The 12,905-nt window shown below is 31.8% G+C and overlaps 1 protein-coding gene and 1 long non-coding RNA gene across 3 annotated transcripts; one reads left to right on the forward strand and one right to left on the reverse strand.

Annotated features, from left to right (window-relative positions):
• Positions 1 to 476: 476 nt before the first annotated feature.
• On the reverse strand, positions 477 to 1,546 carry LOC140182565 (uncharacterized). Its single transcript, XR_011878407.1, has 2 exons — positions 995 to 1,546; positions 477 to 807 (listed from the first exon to the last, which is right to left on the reverse strand). It is a non-coding gene; the product is annotated as an uncharacterized lncRNA (long non-coding RNA).
• A 1,151-nt stretch (positions 1,547 to 2,697) lies between these two features.
• Positions 2,698 to 7,315, forward strand: LOC112783726 (transcription factor SRM1). 2 transcript variants are annotated; one of them, XM_029296414.2, is made up of 3 exons: positions 2,698 to 2,715; positions 4,209 to 4,883; positions 6,502 to 7,315. In XM_029296414.2, exons 2-3 carry the CDS (start codon positions 4,510 to 4,512, stop codon positions 7,010 to 7,012), a joined length of 885 nt encoding a protein of 294 aa, XP_029152247.1. In that variant the 5' UTR covers positions 2,698 to 2,715; positions 4,209 to 4,509; the 3' UTR covers positions 7,013 to 7,315. The 2 variants fall into 2 exon arrangements, with proteins under 2 accessions (XP_029152247.1, XP_025682557.1); XM_025826772.3 differs by lacking the exon at positions 2,698 to 2,715 and adding an exon at positions 3,413 to 3,686.
• The last annotated feature ends 5,590 nt before the right edge of the window (positions 7,316 to 12,905 follow it).

A 12,905-nucleotide genomic window follows, 5' to 3' on the forward strand; every position in this document is an offset into this window, starting at 1 on the left:
GACAATTTTTTTTTTTGTTTTCACAGTATTCCCCAATCCGACAGGTCAATGACTAATCCGTTACGGATATGAGTTCTATTTAAGGATTTGTTGCTAGCCAATGGGTTGCTGCATACACAAAGCGAGATTTGAACTCCCGACACTTGCTTAAACAGATGAATGAGCTGACCACTCGACCAACCCAAATTGATTATGTTAATATATATATATATATATATATATATATATATATATATATATATATATATATATATATATATAGGACAATTTTGATTCGTTTAACATGCATATTTAAACTGATCGAATTTAATTGAGTTAAATTAACTCAGTTCTATTTAAATATACATTTACATTAAATATTCAGACGTAGCATTAATTAAAACGTGTTGCAAACATAATAAGATAATTTTAGGGTGATAAAGGAAGTAATATATTTAAAAGGAAAAGTATTAGGTACTAAAAGAGTATCGGTCAACTTTTGACAATAATAATTAATTATTATTTTTAAATATAATTAAAAATGCATTGATTTGCATTAATTATAATTTTGAAACATTAGGATTTGTAACCGTTCAGAAATGTTGCTCCGTGATCTTTGTGAAGGTGTCACGCAACTCTAAGCCTCTCACCCTTTTATGGTAATCTTTTTAAAACTTTTTCCGTCACCGGGACGCTGTAATTGCCGTTCGAAACCGCCCCCCTCCCGATTCCATTTTGTGACACTTCTATTCCAGTAAAAGAGAAACTCATCTTACGCGTATAGCCATCCGCATTGTCGCGTCATCGTCTCACCACCAGACCAGCCGCCTGTATCATCGAAGACACCTTCATTAGAAAACATATCTAATACAAAAAGAGACATATCTATAACCACAAAAGACACTTTCGTCAGAAGACACATTCATAAGTAAACTCATAAAAAAAACACCTAAAAAAAAAACACATCCAAAAAAGACACGGTCGTTAGAAGTCACGACAACGGAGGAGGAAGAACCTGCACGACGCGTCTTGGAGGCGGTGCTGGGTGCGGCTGTGCCGGCATGTGGGTGTGCAGCGCAGCGACGGACCACTAGAGGTGGTTCACGAGGTGGGTAATGTTGTCTTCAATGAAGCAGAGTCGCGGCCGATGGCTTCGTCGTCTTCCTTGCGTGGTGACTCGGGTTGTCGTCGCCAGCTTCTCGTAGCGGATGGATGCTCGGGTCGAGGCTGCCAGTGCAGTTGTGCGGAGGTTGACGGCACGCGAGGCTCTCTTCGGTGATGGTTCTGGTTATCGTCTCCGGTATCTTGTCGTGGGTGGATGCTCGTCAGCCCCGATAGAGGGAGTTGGCGCAGCTATCTAGCGTTGTGGACACTGTGAACGAGATGGGAAAGGAGAGAAAGAAGGAAAAGGAGTTACGGTGCAGCTACTTAGATTAGGGTTAAGATGAAATAATTTGTTTATGTTAATGGATTTTCGGTCTAATCCAATAAAAATTAGTAAAAATTGACAGATCCCATGTTAATTACCTAGCGAGATTCTATTTAAATTTCATGGGTGTTTTTGTACAAAGAAAAACAAAAGTACATTACAAAAATGATCCTTGGTAAATTTTACATGGAAAAATTAGTTCTTAAAAGCCAAAATTGAAAAATTATTCTTCCTTATGTTAAACCATCAAATGTATTACTACTCCATAGTAAAATAAAAAGATAATTACTCTCTAATATAATGTTTTTTAGAAAATGACAATTCTTTTTATTTTATTTTAGTATTAATTTATTTAGCGTTTTAATGACCACAAAAATATTATAAAAAAAAGTAAATATTTTTAATTTTATTTTCCTCTTAATAATATTGTCAAATGTTATCTTTTCCTTTTCCTTTTCCCTATACAATATCATATATCACACACTTGACATTGAAACATCTACGTATATTCTCGTGGTTTGCACATTTAATGTGAATTGAAAAAATTAATTTTAATATATGAGTAAAAGGTAAATTGATTTCTAACCTTTTTTTTTCGTGAATATTTTCATTTTCGAAGAATAAAAAATATTTACATAAAAATATTTGAAGGCGAAAATATCTGCAAAAAAAATATCAGGAACCAATTTATTTTTTACTCTTAATATATTAATAAATTAAGATTTTTATACGATTATTCAATTAGTTTTGTATATTTAAATAATTTTTTAAAATTTTATATTTAAAAATTAAATTCATAAAAGAAAAATAACCTTTCATTTTGGGTCTTTGTAGATAATATACATGTGAGTTAATGGTCTCAGAAAATTCCAACAAGTCAAAGTAATTTTTGTAACGGCTATATTATCTGTATATTAAAATTAATTATCAAAATTAATTAGTTATTAATATAAAATATATGTTAAAATATAAATATATATTAAAAATAAATTAAATTATATATGTATTTATACATAAATATATTAATAATTAATTTTAGTGTATAAATAATATTTTTATTTCTGTAAATATCAAATGAGAGTAAATTAATCCTTATCTAGAATTAATCATTAAGAGAATTACACTTAAAAAATGCAAGCTTAATAATTAAGTTTGAATGATAATAGCCACAAATTAAGAGAGAAGAGAGACATGTCAAAGAGTTAAAAAAAAAAACAGCAAGTATGTATATATAGGCACACATTTTGACTCCTCTGTGAATTCACAACTTCACATTGAAGATAGAAGGTGCAGAACATAGATTAAAGGTAATCACTTAATTATCTTTCTCCTAATCCCAGGAATAGTTACACTTACACATCCTTCACAAGAACTTGGATCATACTTTTGCTGTAGATTAGTCTCAGTATCATTTTCTCCTTGCTTTTCAATTTGATGGCATGAAATGGTTAAAAAAAATTGTTCTTTTTTGTTCAACTTGTGTTTTGGTTTGTTATTTATTCTTATTCATGCTCAATTTTTTCTTTTTCTTTTTTTTTTTTTACTCTCTGTCTTGAATGTTATGTCACCTGTCAGATATTAATGTGTGCTGCTACAGATTCCTCAAGTGGGTTGGTTTATGCAACTTGGGTGGGTTATGGCTTCTTTTTTTCAACCCAAGCTGTCCCCATTTGTAGCAAAGCAGTTGTTGGGATGGGACCAAATTGACCCATCATCATCATGCATATCTTTTTTGGGGTTTTAGGATAACCATCAATGTCAATTTTTTTTTTTTTAATGTTCTTGTGAAATTCCATTCTTGTAATTTCCCATCCACAGTTAGGGTTCTTTTATTAAACATGAATCTGATTTAGTTTTGTTATTTTCAATTTAAGTTGAGAAATTCAAATTACCTTCTTTATATGTTAAATTTGAATAGGAGAGAAAAAAAGGAAAAAAATGTTGGTGGGTAAAACTTAAAAGTTAAAATACTTAGATATATATGTGTAGTAATTAGTATTTAGTAACACTCAAAATTAGGTTTACTTGATTGTGAAAGTACCAATTTTTATGTTAGGTGAAGTGAAAGACAGCTTTTTTATGATGGTTGGTTAATGTGTCAGAAGCTTGACAAATATGTGACTTTTTGCCATTGTTATGTTGTAAAGTAGTGATTTTTCTGCTGATTAGAATGAGCTTTGATGGTTTCATTTTCATAAACCTACTCAATGGAATTGAATGGAATCCACAGTTGGGGGTAGTTCAGTGAACTCATCTTGTTTCTTACCTTGAGGTTCTGGTGGGTTTTCTACACTGGATTCTGGATTTCACTGAAATGTGATTTACCAATTTCCAATATTAGGAAAAAACAAAAACTTTGAATCTGGGGTATAGAAAGCTTGGAACTTTGGTGGGTTATGATTAGTGTTTGTCAAATATATAACAAAATTGAATGCTGAATGTGTTAACTGTTAAGTGCATTTGCTGTTAAAACTGTTCTTATCAGGGTAGGGCTATGGTAAAATGGGGTTTTTTTGTCTTTTACTTTCATCAATGAATGAGATAGCGATTTGAATTCTCTTGTAATATATATCCATTATGGTCTTATATGCATATTTATTTATTCATTTATTTTTATATTTTCTGAAAGGTCTCTTTCCAACATTGGAAATTCCATGCCCTAATTACCATTCCATTGACTGGCCTTCACATTAAATTCTCAAAATTTTCATGTTAATTCATCTATGATTTTTCTTAAATGCTTTGTCAGATATTTTCTCATGTTCTAACTGAACTTTATTGCCTTTTCATTCATCTATAGGTCAGAATTTCATAAGTTTTCAGTGTCTTAATGAATTCTGAAGAAAATCATCATCTAAACATCACATACCTCAGATTTTGTGAGATTTCATTGGTATTGAACCTTATTCACTGTGTCCAACACCTATGCTCCCAAAATTCAGCACAGCAGCAAAGTTAATACTTGCTGTTATCACCATAGAAATCTTGTAGATCCATAACAAACCATATAGTTTGTGGTGTATTAGGGTTTAACCTAGATTTAGAGCAGTTGATAGAAACATTTCATCTTTCCTTGTAATAAAAGCTCTATAGTTAGATAGATGACTGGTGATGAAGTTGATAGTAGCTCTGAGTGGAGCTGGGAGCAGGATAAAGCATTTGAGGAAGCCTTGGTAACGCATCCAGACGATGCTCTGGATCGATGGGAGAAAATTGCGGCCGATGTACCGGGGAAAACGGTAGAAGAAATTAAGCAGCATTATGAGCTCTTGGTTGAAGATGTTAATCTGATTGAATCTGGTTGCGTGACTCTACCGTCTTATAATTCTTCTTTGGAAGGCTCAGCAAATCATGCAAGTGATGAAGGAGGTGGCAAGAAGGGGAAGCATGATAGCGAGTCTAATCATGGAACTAAAGCTTCAAGATCAGATCAGGAAAGGCGAAAGGGTATTGCTTGGACAGAAGATGAACACAGGTAAGTTTATCATTGCTACATTACAATTACATGCTACTATATATGCTACTCTTAATTTGCTATAATTTTGTTTCAAGACTATAGAATTTAGAGATTTGATTTTTAGTTTTGTAGTATCTGATTCTGGACTCTGTTTTTATTCACTGGCCTCTGCACACTCAAGATCTTGATATATTCGCGCACGCGCGCGCACACACTCTCTCTTCATAAATTCTTGTGTCTTCCTCTGTGTACCTTAACACACTCTATATATCTGTACTGACTAGTGATTAATAACTATGTTCCGAGGTTCATTAAGTGAACCGGCATGGCTTCTGGTACTGTCTCATAAGGTTATGACAATGCACTATCGATTTAGATGAGGATTAAATGGTAAAGACGAGGTTTAGAGGGGTGAATCTAAAATTTTAACTGAGTTCTGCATTTCTGGTTGTTCCATCAGAACAAGCAGTGGATTATTAATGGTTAGTGCAGTAATTTCATGAGATGTGGTAATGTGGTAAATAGAGTAATATTTTATCTTGGTTCATGAAGATGAAGGATCCATGATATCTTGATTTTACATATGCAGTTCTCTCAGTTCAACTAAGCTATTATTTTACTTGATATTGTTCATATTGAATGAGATAAATCACTCCCTCTCATTACATCAATTTACTATCAATATTTAAGCTTACTCTAAAGTTGTGTTTAAATATATTCTGTTCTGTATTTTCGGCATCTTTTGGTGATTGGAAACTGCTGTGTTTGGGGTCTTTACTCTATCCCGCTCGCATGCACCTTCAGCCTCTGCTTTCACCTTGTTTCTCCATTGTGGTTCGAAGTTCGGTCTCAGGACAGCATTTTGTTTTGTCTTAGGTCAATCGAAGTTTTGCTCTCCTGCTCGATCATTGGTCAATCCAAGTAATTGATCCTATTAAACTTAGTTTTGGCTGGTTTTTGTTTGATTTCCTCCCACTTTGAATGTTCTAAGATCTCCTTCAAGTAAAGGGATGGTGTTGTTCAATTATGATTTCCTATTGTTAAGGACACTATAATGTTGTTTGGTTCATATAGTCGATCCCTTCTAGTGTGACAAAGCTTTGTTGTCGTCTTCTTGTTGTTATTGTCGAGGTTCAATTTTTAACATGCTTAAGCTTTACTAAACTCTAATCTCATATCACCTAATCACTTCTTAGAAATTTCTTTTTTCCTCATTCAGTTCCTTTAAATCCCCATGCTTGTTGCAGTTTTCATTTTCCTATAAACCACCAAACTGTGAATTTTGATTTTGTTGTTGCCTCTGCATTCCAAATTCCTCAAATGGTAAATTATAGTACTAAATCCAGAGCCTCCATTTCTAAAGCTGATAAGTTTTAGATGAAAAAAGAAGTTGCCCCACTCACACGACACGGAACTCGGAACTCCTTCCGTCGCTAAATCGCCATCTGAATCATGATGCAAGTCTCAAGTCTCCATAGTCAGTTCCCCTATGAATAATGAAAATGCCAGTGACATATTCTCTGTGCTTATGTTTTAATAAATCCAAGGTGTTGATATAATTTATATTAGTGAGGATTAGCATTTTCATTTCATTTTCTTATTCTAAGCTTTCTTTGTTCTAAAATTGGTTGAACAGGTTGTTTCTTCTTGGCTTGGATAAGTACGGAAAAGGCGACTGGCGAAGCATATCGAGAAACTTTGTCGTGACAAGAACGCCGACGCAAGTAGCAAGCCATGCTCAAAAATACTTCATTCGTTTGAACTCCATGAACAAAGATAGAAGGCGATCGAGCATACACGATATCACCAGTGTTAACAATGGTGAAGTTTCGGCACCTCAAGGACCAATTACAGGTCAAACAAATGGTCCTCCACCAAATTCCGCCATCAAATCACCGAAACAACCACCTCCTCCGGCTTCAACCGGTGTTCCGGGAGTAGGACTATACTCTGCTCCTACCATTGGACAACCTATAGCAGGACCCTTAGTATCAGCTGTTGGCACGCCGGTGAATCTTCCGCCCCCTGCACACATTGCATACGGTATTCGAGCCCCAATTCCCGGCGGCGCCGTTGTTCCCGGTGCACCGGTGAACATGGTTCCCATGACATATCAGATGCCAAGCACATCTGCTTCTCACAGGTGAAAAAAATTAGTTTAGATGTGTAATGTACAAAAAATTCTTGAAAAAAAAGACATCAGACTTAGTTGGATTCTGCGTTTACTCTTTCAGTTTCAAATTAACTGTCGCTTTCGCCATTTTAATACATTGAAAAATCAATGTTATACGTTGATATTTTCAATGTAGTAATAAGTCGAAAGCGACGGTTATTTTGAAATTGACAGAGTAATATAATTCTTTTCCTAGAGAATTTCTTACATGCAATGGCACAGTAAATTAATAATTTTTCAAATAAGTTATGAAATATTTGAGGGCCTTGAGCATAAATGGCATGGTAATTCTATTAAATTGTAAATTATTGTTTTTAGTTGATAATTTATTAATCTCGTCACCTTTCCAAATCTAAATAATTAAATTTATGGTATTTTGTTTTAATAATTGTGTTTTTGAATGTTTACAAAACTTATACTATGAATATAAGATGAATCTATTAAAGGCAAGGAATACTTGCATAGTTCGTGATAGATTATGTATATATTTGCGGTATAATTTGAGATATTTAAGTTAGATTGTTAAAAGAAATTATTAAAAACACTAAAAAAGAGAAAATGAAAAATAAATTAACCAGACTAAACGAATCAAATTATTTATTTTATAAGTTACTTGAGTTAAATTTGTTGAATGTTTTAAGGTGAGTTTGGTTTGTCTTTTTATTTTCTGCTTTTATTTTTAGTATATTTTATTTTTTGAATTCTATAAAAAAAACAGTAAATAAAAATAAAAAATAAAAAAGCAAATCAAATAAAAAAGCAAATCAAATGTACTCTTATTCTTACGAGCTTAATTTTATATTAACAACTTCTGTTTAAAGTTATTAATCGGACAATTCAATAAATTTGGCCATCTTGTCATGGCCTTGGACACACTCCAACGCTACCGTGCCGGCACTCGGACTTACTCAACCTCTTGAGCTAAAATCAAGTCAGCCTAACCCTCAATACTTAGCAAGAAAGCTAAGAATATAAGAGAACACAAGAGAAAGGAAGCTTTGGTGAAAGAACACTTTATTGCTCAAGTGTGGTTACAAATGATTCCCACATTACACTAACTCTTACCTCCTATTTATAGCCATCCACCTCCTCAATGGATGGTTAAGATCAAATCTAATCAACGGTCCAGATTAATCCTCCAGAATCTTCTTTACAAATATCTATCCTACCACAACTTTTCAATTGTTTCTAGATTATTCCATACCACTCTTTATACTTCTATATACATCTACACTCTTCTAGAATACTCTATGATCTTCTAGAGTCTTCTAGAACCTTCTAGGATATTCCAGGAACTTCTAGGACATTCTAGAACATTCCAGAACCATCTAGAGTATTCTCAAATACTCTAGAAAACTCTACAAACACTGTTAAATTTAACCTTCTAAAATTTACCGTGACAATCTGCCGTGAATTAATTATTGAATTTTGTATCCAGCACTTTGAACTTGCTTTTACTACATGTGTCACATGTATAATCTTTGCACTAAATTCATGTACATGACCAAATCGAACACTCTACTAATTATTCTTACTTTTTACAATATGATATCATGCATTGACTAATAACATTAATAGCTAGGCAAAATGCCAAGAGTACTAACATAGTGATCATCTTGGAATGCATCTTATGTACTCCTTCTAAGATAGGGCTAAATTAAATTCAACTAAAGAAATTGATCGGTTTGTCGTCAATATATATAAAAAAATTTAATTTTGATATGCTATTAGTGTTAAATAATTTTATACGTGCATCCAATTATATAACATGAGAAGTTAAATAGGTTTTTAATTTTTTAATTCGATAACACATAAGTTTTTTATTAATTTAAACACAAAAATGTCTCTAATCTTCTAAAATTCGAGATATTTAAGTCTTTCCGTTCAAAATATATAAGGACAAATTAATTTTCTGATGAACTTAAATGTCTCGCATTTTAAAAACTGAAGAACAACTTTTATATTTTTAATTAATTGAGAATTTATTTGTCTTTGAAATAAAAAATCAAAAAATTATTTATCGTTTTCTTATATAATGCTATATTAATAAAAGTAATTGCTTTTTATATTAATCGTGTGAATGATTATTCACAAAAACGAATATAATAATTGGATAACTCTTAAAAATGTCTTAGGATTTATTATTCTTCGTATATTTCCTATAAATAGAGAAGAATTGGCTACTCCCTTTCATAAATTAAAAATAGTAATATATCTACAAAGCTTTTCTTTTGGTTTATCTTTGAGTTCAGAAAAGTAATGGGTTCTAAGGTTTTTGTTGTTCTATTTCTATTTGTGGCTACTATCTCTCTGATCTCTTCTGAGGTTTCATCCAAACAAGACACAGACCAAAAATTGGACGCAAACAACGGTAATATATATAATCATATTCAATATATAATATGTTAATTATCAGCTACATCATTACATGATATTACTACGTAGATTCATGTTGATCTATTAGGTATTTCTTGGAAAATTAATCTTAATTATTTAGTTTAATCAATATTTAGGTTGCTTGAATTAAACTATGAGAAAAATTTGATCAATTTTTATTACCCTTTATTAATAGTTAAGACCCTTAATTAAAAATGATTTCTAGCTAGTTTCTTATCTACTAATCTTAAAATATTAATATATAAAGTTTTTAGAATAAAAAACATGTACTCAATTGTATATTTTCAGCTAATATTATTCTTTTTCCTATACTTTTTTATAATTTTTTTTATTTTTTACAATAAATCAATAAGAATTCAAACTCCTTAACATTTATTTATATACTATTTTACTAGCTGATTGTTAATTAAAAAGTTTTTTCTTAACAAAATCATTAAATTATAAAAGGAAAATATAGAAAAGAATATAATTACCAAAATAAATTTCATTAATTACATTTTCTGAGATATATGTACGCATAGTTATCAAATCCGGCTCGACCCGACCGGTTCAACTAGAAATCCAGTCATCCGATAATCAACCTGGGTCGAGTCACTCATCGAACCAGACACTCATGAGATCCGGTGAAAACCGGTTCAACCCGGCCAGTTTTTATCAATATTTTTTTTTGTGATTGAGAATTAATCATTTAATCGACATGTTTATTTATTTGTTTGGTTTTAATTTGAATTAGGTAAGAATGAAGCAAATGGGAAAGAAAAAACTGAGCTTCCGCTTCTTCCTCCAAGTTATTGTCGCCATGGTTGTTGCCATTGGGTTTATCGTGGGGAATTGCGGCGGTATTGCATCAAGTGCTGCAAAAAAATCCATCATATTCATGATCATGATGATCAACAACAGTTCTTTTACCCTAATGTTATTAATGATGACTCGGAATCATATAACTAATAGTTAACGTAATCCTGATATTATATCACTACTAGTTAGGAATAATAAAACAACTTCATGAAGAATAATGTAACAAAATATAATAAGGATACGAATAATAAAGGTGCAATTCTCTCATTGTACTTATTACTAAACGAATAATAAAATAAATTATTTCTTGTCTATTATTTGGGACATTTATATAAGACAAAAAAACAGCTAAAACTTGCCTTATTTAGCATTAATTAATTATCGCAACAATTAATAAATGCTAAATAAAGTAAATTATAATTATTTTTGACTGATTTTCTTTGGTTACCAAACATTTCCGTTACATAAATGATAAACCAGACAAAATAAAATCGCCTCCAATAATAAGCTAGTTGAAATGAGAAAGTTACTTGTAAAATTAATAATAAGCTATTTGAAATGAAGTTAAAGTTTCATGTAAAACTTAGATGTGTATGTATTCATTGCATGATTTTGAGAATTAGATGCAACTAGTCGGTTGGATTCAATTAATAAAAAACTATTTGACAATGAACTTGTTGAAAACAAAAATTTGGTTAATCAATTTAATTGGTATGATTTTTTAACGGTTAGCTGATTTAAAATAATAAATTATTAAAAAAAAAGTTTTTAAATTATATATTTTATTATTTTTGATTCGATCCAGATTTGATAAAAAACATGGATGAAATTAAAAAGAATAAAAAAGAGATACACCAAAAATACAATATGTAAATTCTGCGAAATAAATAAATAATTAGTTAATAAATTAATTATTATTTAAATAAATTAAAAAATTAAATTTTATAATTTAAAGATGTAAAAATAATTAAAATACAAATTTTTACATTAATTTTAAATATTTTAGTCTAAAATCGGACCAACAGGTCAAACCGATTGGGCCGAGTCCATATTAGACCCAAGGCCCAACATATAAAACCCTTGAAATAGCATTTTCTCCCTATTTCTAGCTTGGAATCACGTTGAAGAAAAGAGAATTGGAGGAGAGAACCCTAACCTCTTCAAAAAATTCAATTCCACGTCACTTTCAATTCGGAGTTCCGATTGACGAGTCATTTGCGGCCACGCGTTCGTCTTGAAATCCTCTTCAATTCTATCTAAACAAAGTGGTAAGAAACTTTGTTATTCATGTCCAGTTCTCCTTTCCACTGAATTCGTAAATCTTGGTTATGGGTATTGAAGGTTTTGATGTTTTTTATGATTTAGGTTTGATCTAGTGGCGGGTAATTGTTGAGTTTTACCCCAATCATCAATGGGTAAGGTAAGAAAATTCTAAACCCTTGTGGTTTGTCCAATTTTATGAACCCTAGTGTTAATTGTGGTGACTTGTATGGATTATATTGAATTTAAGTCGAATTGGAGATTGAATCCGTGAATTAGAGCGCTTGGAATCAAGTTTTGGTGGCCGAGACTCGTTGAATTTAATTTGGAGGTCAGAAAGCTTGCAAAGAGGGGTTTCGTGGTGTATTAAGCTTGGGAGAAATCGGCCAAGTTATGATTTTGGTTTTTCGTAGTTAATATTTAACGTCACGTGAAAACTTAGACTAGTTGACTGTAAGATAAGTTAAATTATGTGATTTGTTCATGTTCTGTGGATATAGAAAATGATTGTGGAACTCTAATGTGCATTGTGATTGGAGATTGGGAGTAGATATAATATATGTATTTGATATGGAGTGTTAATGGTTAGTGTTGGATTTGGTGAGATTGTATGAATGAATTTGTTGAATAAATTGTGTGGTCTTAAGTGTTGGTATGTTGTGAAGTAATTTGGAAAGCATGTGAATATGGTTTGAGACATGAGGGGCTGTTTTGGATTGTGATACGATGGACTTTGAAATGAAAATTTTGGAAAAACTTGTGGTTTGTTGTTTTTAGGTAAAAGTTGAACTTTTGAGTTTAAAACTTATTCTCTAGTTTTCTAAACCTTTTTAACACCTGTTTAGAGTCTGATAAAGATCTTTTAAGCTTTAGAACCAAGGTGGACATATTGAATAAGTTGAGAAGATTGGAGAAGTGAATGTTGAATTGATGAGGCATTGAGGTGATAATTGATACATGATATATGATTGAGATTGTTATTGACATTGATGAGTTATGACTGAATTGTTCATGTGACTTATATATTTGAATCATCTGATACACGAGTATTTCTGGGTGAAGGCAGTGACTTGTCACCACTTGTTTTAGGTTGAAATTCGATACTCTGTAAATTTTCTGTCGCAAGATGTGATCGGGCACTTTAACTTCTCAAATTCTTTCATGGGCACATAAGATAGACATAGATCATTTGTATTTGTATGTTTTACTTGAGTGTGCATTGCTTTGGTATGCTTAACTGCTTAACTCTGTTTATCTGCTATTTGTTCTACTTGTTGTAATTGTGCCTGTATCTGTTTTTTTTTGTTTGAATTGTTTGTGTATGCTTTGAAAGACCCTCTTTTGGCGAAGGAATGATGATCGTTATTCCACCATTGATTTGGAGGTTTGGAGGAGACGGAGGGTGCAAAGTT

This window comes from Arachis hypogaea, chromosome 20 (assembly GCF_003086295.3).
Source record: "Arachis hypogaea cultivar Tifrunner chromosome 20, arahy.Tifrunner.gnm2.J5K5, whole genome shotgun sequence".
Classification (NCBI taxonomy): Eukaryota; Viridiplantae; Streptophyta; class Magnoliopsida; order Fabales; family Fabaceae; genus Arachis; species Arachis hypogaea.